At 29.4% G+C, this 14,763-nt stretch overlaps 1 protein-coding gene across 2 annotated transcripts; it reads right to left on the bottom strand.

Annotated features, from left to right (window-relative positions):
• Positions 1-8,478: 8,478 nt before the first annotated feature.
• Positions 8,479-12,677, bottom strand: LOC145018035 (mRNA capping enzyme family protein). Of its 2 annotated transcripts, none has more exons than XM_078975976.1 (14): positions 12,500-12,677; positions 12,182-12,278; positions 11,890-12,026; positions 11,724-11,792; positions 11,550-11,621; positions 11,351-11,452; positions 11,175-11,231; positions 10,948-11,086; positions 10,776-10,840; positions 10,634-10,684; positions 10,480-10,542; positions 9,028-9,151; positions 8,874-8,935; positions 8,479-8,751 (listed from the first exon to the last, which is right to left on the bottom strand). In XM_078975976.1, exons 2-14 carry the CDS (start codon positions 12,258-12,260, stop codon positions 8,659-8,661), a joined length of 1,113 nt encoding a protein of 370 aa, XP_078832102.1. In that variant the 5' UTR covers positions 12,261-12,278; positions 12,500-12,677; the 3' UTR covers positions 8,479-8,658. The 2 variants fall into 2 exon arrangements, with proteins under 2 accessions (XP_078832102.1, XP_078832103.1); XM_078975977.1 differs by having other exon boundaries at positions 9,028-9,124.
• Between the last annotated feature and the right edge of the window lie 2,086 nt (positions 12,678-14,763).

Genomic DNA, 14,763 nt, shown 5'->3' with positions numbered 1-14,763 from the left:
TTTGGCGTTCTTTATATCTTCGGAATCCTTGTCACGACCACTACAACTTTCTTCATAGATATTGGGTTTATATATTATTTTATTTTTTATGCTTATTTTTATTCTTAATTTATTTACATCGTTATAAGCAAGTTTAATGCACATAATTTCACATAATATTCAAGTAATTCATCTTTATTACTTCAAAGTAGGTTACAATTGTTGAACCTAACTATTACATCATCATACTATTGCTTAGCCTAGAAACACGGGCGTTACAATTCTCTCCCTCTTAGGATGATTCCGTCCCGGAATCATGCATCAACAAACAGATGTGGGTAGCGACTCATCATGTCACTCTATGTTTCCCAGGTGATGTTCGGCCCATTCGTATGTTTCCATCACACAAGCACTACGTTGACCATCTTGTGTCGTAACTTCTTTGTCTTACGGTCAACAATTGCATCTGGATCTTCGATTAGCCTCTTGTTTTCATCCATCCTTAACTCCGTAAGTGGAATTATATCAAGAACTTCTCCCGTGAACTTCCTCAAATAACACACATGGAAAGTGTTATGAATACCATCTAGTTCTTCAGGTAGTTCCAACTTGTAAGCTTGGTTCACAATCCTCGGAAAAACCTTGAATGATTCAATAAATATTTGACTCAACTTTTCCTCTCTTTCCGGGTCTTATAAGTACCTTCCACGATGAGACTTTGAGCAATACCGAATCTCCAACTTCAAATGTCATCGGTCATCTCTTCTTGTCATCATAGCTCTTTTGACGATCTTGAGCTGCTAACATCCTTTCTCTAATCACTTTCAACTTTTCAGCAATCTGATGGACTATCTCAGGGTTATAAACTGCTTTTCTCCAGCCTCAAGCCAACAAGACGGCGTACGACACTTCTGACCGTACAAAGCTTGATAAGGTGTCATCTTAATGCTCGAATGGTAACTATAATTATAGGAAAACTCTACCAGGGGTAAGTGTTCATCCCAGTTACCTTGGAAATCTAGGGTACATGCTCTTAGCATATTTTCAAGTGTTTGAATTGTTCTTTCGCTCTGACCATCAGTCTGCGGATGGTAGGTTGTACTTAAACACAACTTCGTACCCATTTCCTCTTATAGGCTCCTCCAAAACTTCGATGTGAAACGACTATCACGATATGATATAATCGTTAAAGGAACACCGTGAAATCTTACTACCTCCTTCACGTAAGCATTTGCAAGCTAATCCATAGACCATCTCTCACTGGCTGCTATGAAGTGTGCACTCTTTGTGAAACGATCCACAACTACCCAAATCATGTCGTGACTGTTCTTTTTCCTGGGCAATTTAGTCAAAAAATCCATGGTGATATCTTCCCATTTACCTATGGGTACAAGTAAAGGTTCTAAACTCCCATATGGTTTCTGATGTTGTGCTTTAACTCTCGCACACGTTAAACATTCTGCCACATACTTTGCAATATCGAGCTTCATCGTTGGCCACCAGTAGTAAGAGATCTGATCCCTATATATCTTAGTGCTGCCAGGATTAATTGAGTACATGATCTTGTGAGCTTCTTCCATCAGAAGATTTCTTATTTCTCTCATATTAGGTATCCAAATCCTATCTTGGAATACCTTCAATTCTTGATTATTCATACCGAACACCAACGTTTTGCCTAAATGTTCTTCCTTTCTGTCATTTTTCTCTAAAGCTTCTTCCTGAGATTTCTTGATGCTTTCCACAATCGTTGAGACAACTTCAATTCTTAACGTTCTCGGCCTTTTTCTTTCCAAGTTTACTTTTCGACTTAGAGCATCAGCTACAACATTTACTTTACCAGAATGGTAAAGTATCTCACATTCGTAATCTTTGACTAACTCTGGTCAATGTCGTTGTCGTATATTTAATTCCTTCTGATTAAAGAGATACTGGAGACTCTTATGATCTGTGAAAAGTTTGCACTTTGTGCCATAAAGATAATGTCTCCATATCTTTAATGCGAATATTATCGCTGTCAACTTCAAATCATGAGTGGGGTAGTTATTTTCGTGCTCTTTTAGTTGTCGAGATGCATATGCTATCACATACCAAGATCGGGGTGGTACAGTATTCATCATGTCGATGAGAATAACATTGCACATTGTAACTTTAGTAGATTACTCGTAAAAAATGAATTTTTTTATTACTATGTTTCTATTTGTGACATCCCCAAATTCACGGCCAGAAAAGACCGGTTTTGTTTATACTTTATTTCAAAATCAGAGTAACCTTTTAATAAAAGAGTTGCGGAATTTATCCCAAAACAATAATATAATAAAGATTTATCAAAAGCATTTCCTTATACATGTATTTCATTAAAAGACTCGGGATGTCATGTTCGATACAGTACATAAGTATAAACAATACAATATAAGACTTACTACATTATTTCCTATCTACAGGCCTATATTCGTAATCCCTCATCTCAACGCATCACAACTATGCTCGAGCGCCACTACCTGTAATATATAAAACTGAGTGGGTCAGGCTTGGGAGTCTGGTGAGCACATAGGATTTTCAACCCACAATAAATAGTTTATTAATTTCATCAACCAACAATATCCCGATTACCCGTTCCCGTTATCCTCACATTACGTCCCTAAACACCTATCATAAGGGACCTATCCTAAGGATCATCATCGGGATGGACACTACTGCTAAGGGGGTTCCTTAGCAATAAATGTCCTAAAGGAAACCATGTGGGGGATGGAGTACACCGGTGAACACATCGTTCACAACACTTACATGTTACGAGCCTGTCAGCGTTCCACTGGACTGTCTAGAAGAGTCTATGGTTGTCATCTATACTCCGCTAGATGACTGGATCAACAACAACAACATCGAGGCCTCTCATCATTTTATCATACATCGTATTATTACATCTACCCATGTTTTACCCCAACACTATTGTAGATATAAAATACATATACAGTTTAAATCATTTAAAACTTGTATAAAAACATTCAACCAGCATAGATAGCAAGTATACAGATAATATGCACACATATCATGTAATATATAAAATACTTCATATCTATGTGTAAGATGAAAGTAACTATGTACTCACCTTAGTAGCGTGATTTTATGTTATCTAAGCAAAACGGTCAGCGTGCAAGATCGTCGGGGCTCGGGATGCAAAATGACCTCAGCAAAGGAGAGAAAGGGAAGAAGTTTTGGTGTAAGAATGGCTGAAGTCGGACCTGCTATTTATAGTAGGGATTTTAGAAACTCACGTCATGAGTGTTATAAGGCTCACATCGTGAGTCTTGCATGATCACCCCGTAGACTTGCCATTTGCGTCCCTAGCTTCGGAAGGTGGCCATGTGACTCCTCACGTCATGAAAAACACCTTGTTCACGTCGTGAGTTTAGATCATATCCCCTCGCAGCCTCGTCACACCTTCTAGATTCCGAAATGTCGCAAAATGAATCCTCACGTCGTGAGTGTCATAAATCTCACGTCGTGAATTTAGTTAGCATAGGGTTTCTGAAAGCTGAATCTTCGGAAGGCCATAACTTTTGCATACGAACTCCATTTTTTACGTTCTTTATATCGACGCGTAGGTGGAGACGTACTCTACAACTTTCATTTAGACTCCTAAGGATAAAAAGTAGTTTATCATAAACTAACTTTTTATGTTTCCCAGTGTCGTGCCGGTTTTGACGCGAAACTTCGACAGATCATATCTTCTTCGTTATAACTCGGATTTTAGCGTTCTTTATATCTCCAGAATCCTTGTCCCGACCACTACAACTTTCTTCATAGATATTGGACCTATCTATTATTTTATTTTTGATGTTTATTTTTATTCTTAATTTATTATATCTTATAATTAAATATAAGGCACATAAAATCACATAATATTCAAATAATTCCTATTTATTACTTCAAAGTAGGTTATAAGTGTTGATCCTAACTATTACACCATTAAATTAATGTTTAGCCTATAAACACGGACGTTACACTATTGTTTTAGATACTTATATTCGTGAAAACAATTATGTCATTAAATACTAGGTCCATGTTTGGGGTGGACTACAGAAAATTGGTAGCACTTAACGAATGAAAACGCCAAACCTTTTCTCTTTTAGAATTAGAATTAGGTGATGTCTGTTTTTTCAGAAAAACCATTATTGATCACTTCTTGTTGCACCGCGCAACATTTGGCATTTCGCAATTGTTTGTTTTTTGAAAGACTACAAATTTAAAAATTATTGTGCGTGTGTTGTGTTGCACAACAATGAACCATCATCTTCAAACCACTTCTCACTTACTTTAAATTATATTATTCAACTTAGATTTGTTTTAATTTCTTTTTAAGCATGTTTATTATTTTAATAATATCTTAAGAATATTATGAACAATAGGAATATATTTTACATAATTTCCAAACCGTTTGGTATATTTCATATAAATATTTGTTGTGATATATTGTCTATAACCAGATATTAATAAATTATAAAGTTAATCATTAAAATTATCAAATTTATTAAAATTAACCGGAAAAATAATCATTGTCTTGAAAATTTTAACAAAAATAACATGTTTTTAGCTAAATTAACAATTTAATTGATTGTTATTTGGTATTTTATGTTTAAGTTTTTTAGATAAACATCTTTAAAAATAATATCATCATAATGATCTTTATATTTGATTTGCATATGATTAAACTAAATAAATTTTTTATTTAGATTTATTTTTAACTATTATATAGTTAATTTCAATTTAATGCAACAGTTTGTAAATGTTAAAAAAACAAACAAACTTGTTATTATATGCTAGAAGCGTTTGGTACACCTTTTCTACAACAAAAGGTTACAAATGTGGTGTACCGTTTTCGTTTCCAAAAAACAAACATCTTAAAGTCGTCACACTACTTAACTTACTAAGGAAAACAATATCAATTTTACAAAATTAAAAACCAAACAAGAGCTTAAACATATTTAAATCTGTTTTAATTTCAATATATAAAGAAAACAACAAAAGTAGTCAAAATGGAGGACTATATTAATATAGTCATCTTTGTTCATTTATATATAAAGTGGTCATCAATTTCCTATAAAAAAATATATTTTTTTTAATTAATAAAATACAAAATTCATACTTTTTATTGAAATTTTCCTTTCTGACATTTTTTTTGGTTGGGAATCTTCAAAATGTATTTACATGAAAAAAAAAATCATAATTTTAAGTTGAGAGAGATTTTGGAAATAAAATCCGTGCATGAAAATGATAGTTAACAGTGTATAGCAGTTGGCTCAATACAAAATTTATGGTTATTTTGTATCAAAAATCAGATATATATATATATATATATATATATATATATATATATATATATATATATATATATATATATATATATATATATATATATATATATATATATATATATATATGGTTAGGTTCATGTGAGACGGCTTAATTTTGTGAGACCGTGAGACACATTTTTTAATTTCTTTTTATTTTTTTAATTTTTTTTAGTTAATTCAAGTTCCGAAAATAATATTTAAAAAAAGAATTTTTTATTTTTCCATTTATTTTGCATTTTAAAATTATTTTTAGAATATGTACAGTGTAATATTCTATTTAGAATATTTCACGTATTTTTCAAAAAAATAGGATTTTTTTTATTTTTTTTAGTTAATTCAAGTTCCGAAAATAATATTTAAAAAAAGAATTTTTAGATTTTTCCATTTATTTTGCATTTTAAAATTATTTTTTAGAATATGTCAGTGTAATATTCTATTTAGAATATTTCACGTATTTTTCAAAAAAAAAAAAAAACGGGATTTTTTTTATTTTTTTTTAGTTAATTGAAGTTCCGAAAATAATATTTAAAAAAAAATTTTGGATTTTTCCATTTATTTTGCATTTTAAAATTATTTTTAGATTTGGTCTCACGGTCTCACAAAATTAGTATGGTTTCAAATGAACCTAAACCTATATATATATATATATATATATATATATATATATATATATATATATATATATATATATATATATATATATATATATATATATATATATACCTAAAAACAATATCAACATGGAATGGTTTTGAATGGTATGGGTAAAGGAGCTTTTCTTTTCACCCTCTCTTTTTGATGATTTGATATGCGAAATTTGAAATGGGTATGGAAGAAAAACTTAAAGCCTCCTCTTTTATGACAAAAGGGACATCACACTGTACCCAAAAAACGTGGCATTCTCTTGAACATGAAACAAATTCATGGAGGGAACAAAACGTACAGAGAAATGGAAGCAACAGAAGATAATGATGGGGACAAATCAAGAAACAACGAACAAATCAAAACAGGATATGGGCAAATAATTCTCCCCCGAAAAAAGGAAGAGCGACAATGTTACAGGGTCTTCAGTTAAAGCAACTGCAGTACGATAGTAAAATGCAGATAAGATGTTTGATTAAATGCCTAAAAGAAAAATATGTGCTTCCTCTTTGTTTGTCTTCTTCTGTCGTTTTCCAATTTTATTCATGACAGTTACCAGTCGACGTTCATGCATTTATTCATTTCTTGTTTTGTTTTGATATGTTTTATCTTGTTTTTTGGGTTTGTTTGAGATTAACATTATACTTTGTAAAAAGATAAATTCTTTGAAATATGAGTAAAAAATCCTAAATATTTAAAATATTTTCTTTTGCATCAATATGTTTATCAAAAAGTGATGTCTAACCAATAATCGAAAAACAAATGTCAAGCTATCTTCCAAACCCCAAATATATATCTAAAATATCATCCAAGGGTCTTTCCACAAAACTCATAAATTGTCTCTAACTTCATTCAAACTAAATTTGATTGTAAAAATCGATAATAATCGAATATCAAACTATGTGAATACTAATCCAATATTCTAAATTGAAAGGAGTATATATATATATATATATATATATATATATATATATATATATATATATATATATATATTCAAGTGTTTAAATACTTAAGTCATGATCATTATACAATAAGTCCATAATAATTTTAATACACTCAAAATAAAAGTTATTTGACTTTCCATTAATTTTGACTTTTTTGGCAATTTTGACTTTTTTACCACCTATATCGATTTTCAACCGACTTTAACGGAGTCTGGTTAATGTGACAGATTACCACTAATCTTAATCAGTAACAGATCGTCAAACACCTAGTCGGTTGCCTAAACCAATTTTTACAACACTGCTTAACATCAATATAATATATTAGGCTCATAGGTTTAGTAAAACAAACACGGTTAGACTCATAATAAAATATCAATATCACTAAAAGATTATATGTTACATACTATGATGTAGTGCATAACAATGAACCAAAAGTGTCGTCAAAATAACCAACACCTCACATCAAATGTTTGGACCATGCTAGAATCAACACATCTATACCCCCATGAATGTGATCTATCATGTATATATGATATGATCATGTGATAGAAACTCTTAACATATGAATCGAATATAAATACATCATTTCACAATCGTGAATGACACCACATTAGCAAATAGACTTATATAAGCATAGTATATAAGAATGCACATGTGTCATAGAAAAATACGTAATTTTATAAGAGTGTGAAAATTACTATGTATTCACCTTGTCGTTTAACAAGGCCACTTTCCACTATAATATTTTCACATGATAAAACCCTAAATTGTTTAATGTCGCTCTTGCAAACAACCAAACCCAAACCCTGGGTTTATCTCATAATGTTTACCACACTAATGAGAAATTTTACATTTAATAGATTCCCTCATATTTATAGATGCAAACATCATAAAATCAATAATAATTTATTCTCTTGCTTTTCCAAAATTACTACCCTCTACTTCTGCTCTCTTTGTTGAAAATTGTGAAAAATAAACCCTAATAGATTCTTTTCATCCTTTAAATGCCTCCTTAAAACCTTAAATTACCAATTTGATTGATAAATTTTAATTATTTTTCAAAAAAATACTCCATATTTCCCCACTCTTTAACCAATATTCTATCTAACTCCAAAAAAAATCCTAAAGTAACTTATCTACTATAATAAATAAAATTTCATTTTGCTATCTCAATCTTATGAATTTTAATACTTGTTATTTTGTAATATTTTTGAAATAAATATTATTCATATATCAATTTTTGATTTTTTTTCAATTCTTAAAATAAAAAGGCCACTATATATATATATATATATATATATATATATATATATATATATATATATATATATATATATATATATATGATAGTAAATTGCAAATAATACATTTTATTTATTCTTTATTTCAAAATTTTATTTTAAAAAAAAAAAATCTTATTGTTTACACTTTATATTTAATTTTTTTTAATCAACCCAAGAAATACACGGACCTTAAACCTAGTTCTATAAATAAATTACTAACTTGTCACATAATTACTTGATAAATAAATATCCACAAAGAAAAAACAAGTTGAAGAATTGTTTAAGCATAAAAATAACTAAATTTAGCAACTGATAGAATACAAAATTATACAGAACGTGAAATTCTATGAAATCATGTTGTGTAACAAAGGCTTTCTATTTTAAAGCCAAAAAGAAAAAAGAAGAAAATATAATTTTTAATTATTTTACAAAACTTAACACCTGTTTTCAATTAAATCAGCTTCTGATATACGTTATGTCTTCCTTTTCTAGATGCATCTTCCCTTTGTCTCTTCGTGTATTTCCTCTGTTTTGTCCTGGTTGACCTCGCTATACTCCAACATAAATAAATCACAAATCCAGATTTAACTCCTTTTTTTTTATATAAATAAAATACATGTATTTTTTATGTGTTGAAAGTTGAAAGTTGAAAATAAATAAATGTTATTTACCTTCCTTAAGACATATGCCAAATATAGATAAGCTACCTCCCATTCATCTGGTGAAAGTGTAGCTACGAAAAACATTCATTGTTTACTTAATCTCCACATAATGACTTAATGGATTAAGCCAAAAAAAACATTTATTTATTCAGACAACACTTACTTTGGTCTTGGTTTCCATCACCCAAGGCACCGAGTCTTCTCATGAGTTCTATAAATTCGGGTTTTTTCATGTACTCATGAACAAATGCGTGTGAATTCTTCACAAAAACAAGCTCCAAATCATACTGAGATTTCAAAGCAATTATTAAGGTAAATAAATTCTCATGTACAAAATTAAATTTTTTAGGCAAATTTTCATAATTGGTCCCTATGGTTTGCTAAATATTGCACTTTGAGGTCGTTTAAGAAAAAAGTCACACCGCTGGTCAATATGGTTTCGAAAACCGTATGAACGGTTCTTCTGGTGTTAACTTTAACTTTTGAGTAGTTAGTTTTTTCTAAATGACCAAAGTGCCCTTGGACCAAGGCTGGAAATTTTCATTTACCTTTTTGACCTTTTGTTTTTCTATTTTTTATAATTTTAATTATTTATGGATTTTCTAATGTTTTTATAATTTTAATTGTTTGACCTTTTTCTATTTCCAAATAAATCAATTCCTGATTATTCGGTTCTTGGTCCAATTTGGTCCGGATCTGAATTCGAAGTATTGAAAAATATAATTAAACTAATCATAGAGTCTGATTTTTTAATTCTCATTAAACAAAGTGTTTGATTTTTTTTTTTTTAATTTTAATTTGTCGTAACATAAATATAATAGCCATTAAATAAGAAAAAATATAAAGAAAAAAAGTTGGACGGAAATTACAAATATAAATATAACTTTTTTATTTACTTGAATTGAAATTAAAAAAATAAAATAAAGGTTAAAAAACAATACAAAAAACTTTAAAAAAATATGAACAAAAAATTTTTAAAAAAAAGTGTAAAATGTATGAATTTATTAGAATATATTACTATGGAAAATTTTTGAAACACACAATTCAATATAAACCTTAACCTAATTATTATTTTAAATTAAAAAAAAAAGTACGAAAAAAATTCGAACCTTAAGAGTATAGAGTTAAAAAATAAATAAATAAATAAAATTAAATTAAAAAAATTAAAAATTAAAAAAAAAAAAAAAATTAAAAAAAAAAAACATTACCTGTTCAATTCACAGAAAAGAAAAATTAAAGAAAAAATGATTCCGACATGGTTTCTCAAATTTAAGTTCATTTACTTGAATCAAAATAAATAAAAACATCAGAAAATTCATATATAACTAAAATCATAAAAAAAAATAATAGAAAACAAAAGGTAAAAAAGGTTAAAAAAATTTATCAAATTGTTGAAAAATTAAATAAAATAAATGAAAAAAAAATAATGTGTGGTGTATATATAATTTCAAATTTTGAGAATTGATCCTTGAGGTAGACAAAATTTTCAAATTTGGTCCAAGGGTCATTCATGCAATTTTCGAAACCATAGGGACCAGCAGCATGACTTTTTGCAAACCACAGGGACCAATTATGAAATTTTTTATTACAAAAAAATAAATAAACCACTTATTACCTCTTCTGCAAGCGATTTAAACACATGAAATGGGACAATCCACTCTGGACAATCAACAGCATCCTGCAACAAAAAAAAAAAAAAAATTGTTAATTTTTTTTTATATTTTTTATGTTTCTACATAACTTAATCAAAAATTTATACCAGAACATACCTCAAGATGGAATTTATACTTAATGCCAAAGGGACTTGAGGACTTAAATTTCTGAAAAAAATAATACAAGAAATCATTGAGATTGTTTAAAAATAAATAAATAAATGAGAAGATTAGTAAATAAAAGAAACTGAAAACTCACCTTCTCTGAGAATTCATCATCAAAGTGAATCCAGTAAACACTATTTCCAAAAGCCAATCCATCAGCTGTTCATAATAAACCAAAAAAAAAAAAAAAAAATTGAATTTGTTAAGAACGAAAACAAAGGCTAAAATAAAAAAAATTAATTTTTAAAAAAAAAATAAAAAGTAACCTGCTCTTAGTTTTTTTACTATAACATTAGCATCAGGCATTGTTCCAATAAATATTCCTCCTGGACGAAGTAATGATGAAACATTAGCCAATGCTCTTCTGGCACGTGCCTCAGTAGACCATGAATAATGCATAGCAAACTACAAAAAATATTTTTAATTAATTTACTTCAGTAAATAATATAAATAAATAAAAAAAAAATACTGATTTTATAAAAAACTAACTCACCTGACAACTACATAAATCAAAAGGTGCATCATCAGCTAAGGCTTTATCCAATTGTACCTGAAAGCAGTTCATATATATATTATAAGCAATTAAGCATCACACTGTTTTTTCAGTTTTTAGTTTTTACACAACAAAAAGATTTTAAATAACATGTTTAAAAAAATTACAGTATTGACCTCAAAACAATCTCCACTTAAAAGTCGAGCAGGAAAGGTGAATTTTTTACGGCGTTGATGATGATCTGCATCACCATTGTAACGGGTGCGACAATCTTCTATCTGTATAATTTTATAAAATTCAAATCTTTTTAACAAAATAATAATAATAAATAGTTTCATGATTATTAAACGAATGTGTAGATTGCAAGAAACTTACAGAGCCATCTGCTATGTCAATGCCAACATAGTATCCGATTTTTGCCTTGTCCCATTTGATCAAATCACCACCCTAATTTTAAGAAAAAAAAATCAAGAATAAAGTTTTGAATTTTAATTTAGTTATTAATGAACATATTTAGGAAATCGATTAAGTGTATGATACCTATAGTACCTTACCACAGGCAAGATCAAGAACTGCATCCCCCCTCTTTGCATATAGTTGAATTAGAACACTTTTGATCTACATTTTGCAAAGAATATAATATCAATAAATAATGAGAATATATATATATATACTATATGCATCAATGTAATGCTGTATTTATAGTTCTACACACCCAGTTATTGAGTTTCTTTAAATGAATAATGGGACTTGCTTCTCGTTCTTCCAATGTTTGGTTTGTTCTTGCACTGTAATGGTCTGCAACTTTTTTGGCAAAGATCTTTGTGCTTTCATCCTCCAAAAAGGAATCACCTGAGAAATATCACATTTAGGTCGAAACACTTAGCTTAGTGTTTTTCTTAATCAAATATTGATAGGGGAAAAGGATAAAGAAGTGTGTAATTGAAATCGAATTGAAGTAGGATATGAATATAATGAAACCGGATACATGAAGGATGGAATAATACCATCTGGATTGTGTCTGGATTTGGATTTGGGAGGTCCAAAGGAACCCGAGGATGATGATTGCTGATAACTTCTCTTCATGACCAGAAGTCAGAACAGCTAGGAAGATAGCGTATCATACAGTTAGTTCAAAATTTGAGATATTCGTGCCCTAATATGATTATCTAATATAAACAAAAGAGTAATTTGTTACAAAAAATCTGATACAGACAAACTAATAATCAGCATAGAAAGTATAAACAATGAAGATTGAACTGATTCAGAGGGAAAATGAATAAGATTTCGCATGACAGTATGTCCGGAACGAAATAGTACGATACCTAGTACTCGATTTCGGAACCACAGATTGGATATAAGGTCGAAGTATTGAAGTGATTCGCCAAAGTTAGCCTAGGTTTATCATAAGTGTTGAACTCGATTTTCAGATATCTTGGACTCAATTTTGCAGGAAACGCGATTTGGAAAAGTAACCCTAGATCTTACAGTAGTATTGAACGCGAACATTTTTTCTTGAACGCGAACGTTAATAGCCTAACTCGGTGGTGGGCCTGTATCCTTGAAATAGAAAATATTTAAAATATGTAAAATTTCCCAAAAAAAAAATGTAAAAAATAAGGATCAAAAATGGTTTTTTTTTTTTTTTTTTTTTGGGAAAATGACTCTTGAGGGTAATTAACTTTTGTGTTTGTACTCATTTGATTCTTTTTCTTTTTTTGTATTCAATATATCATCGAACTTGTTGTTGGTGTTTACCATAGCCCTTTTGACCGGCTTTTGACCTGTGATAGCCGGTCAAAGGGTTATGGTGAACACAAACAACAAGTTCGATGGTATATTGAGTACAAAAAAAAAAAAAAGGGACCAAATGAGAACAAACGCAACAGTTGGTTACCCTCCTGATTTATTTTCCCTTTACTCATTTACAACAAATCCCACATCATCTCCTACTGATATTAATGATTTTATGAGATTCATTCTTGCTTCTCTTCAAAAACATAACCTACGAAAGGACATTATTCATACATGTACAACTTTGTAATGCACTTGAATATTTATTAGGGGAATCTTGACTAAGTAGGCGCATTTAATGACTACATTTACATTTGCAATCAAATAATTTATCGTATCATGGATTCTAGACAAATCTACAAACGAGTGGAATCACAAGTGCTGTGATTTTTGAGTTTACTTAGCTTTAAGATCGAACTCATGGGATAAGATACAACATCAATATGTACAATATCATGCTGCTTTTGTAGACACATTACCATAATATTGTACATATTGATGTTGTATCTTATCCCATGAGTTCGATCTTAAAGCTAAGTAAACTCAAAAATCATAGCACTTGTGATTCCACTCGTTTGTAGACTTGTCTAGAATCCATGATACGATAAATCATTTGATTGAAAATGTAAATGTAGTCATGAAATGCGCCTGCTTAGTCAAGATTCTCCTAATAAATATTCAAGTGCATTACAAAGTTGTACATGTATGAATAATGTCCTTTCGTAGATTGTGTTTTGAAGAGAAGCAAGAATGAATCTCATAAAATCATTAATATCAGTAGGAGATGATGTGGGATTTGTTGTAAATGAGTAAAGGGAAAATGAATCAGGAGGGTAACCAACTGTCGCGTTTGTTCTCATTTGGTCCCTTTCTTTTTTTCTTTTTTTTTGTACTCATTATACCATCGAACTTGTTGTTTGTGTTCACCATAACCCTTTGACCGGCTATCACAGGTCAAAAGTCGGTCAAAAGGGCTATGGTAAACACCAACAACAAGTTCGATGGTATATTGAATACAAAAAAAAAATGGACCAAATGAGTACAAACGCAAAAGTTGATTACCCTCAAGAGTAATTTTCCCTTTTTTTTTCTCATATCCAAAAATTCGGGTAACGGACTTTGGTATCTGAAATATAGTGGTCGTAATATTATTACTCACACAAAAACAACTACTTTTTGAATTGTTTAATATTATTTTAGTTAGGTTTATAACATTTACAACTTTAATAATTATTTTATTTTATATTATAATATGAAAAAATATTTTTAGTATAAATTTTTAATGTGTGGTTGGAGAAAAAAAAAATTAATGTTAAAAATACACAAATTTAATAATATTTTTAGTGGAATGGTTGGAGTTGCTCTTAATGTATAAATACATAGAAAGCCCAACATAATCAACATCGTAGGTTATAAATTACACATTTAATCACTCTCGACACCAGACGACCTATTGCCATCAAAATGAGTTCCCCATGCAAATTGTTTCACACCATTTTTCATATAGTAGTTATCAAAAAACAATTGTACTATGTTAGAAAGTTATAATTTTTATTATTAAAAAAAAATCTAACATCATTGTCAACAAGCATAACTATGTTTGATTTGAAACATTAAAAAAATAAATGAATATGATTAGTGTTTAATATGGATTTAGAAACCACAAAGTTAATCAACATATCATTAGTTAAATCAACACTAAAATAGTGCAATTTAAAGCAATATAATGCATAGAATCATATACCCACTTTCATCGTCATGCACTACAAATAGGTATTTTAAAAACTTGATTATA

This window comes from Lactuca saligna, chromosome 9 (assembly GCF_052625555.1).
Source record: "Lactuca saligna cultivar CGN05327 chromosome 9, ASM5262555v1, whole genome shotgun sequence".
NCBI classification, from domain to species: domain Eukaryota; kingdom Viridiplantae; phylum Streptophyta; class Magnoliopsida; order Asterales; family Asteraceae; genus Lactuca; species Lactuca saligna.
Note: the sequence above shows the minus strand (reverse complement) of the source record. Positions and strands in the feature narration are given on the sequence as shown.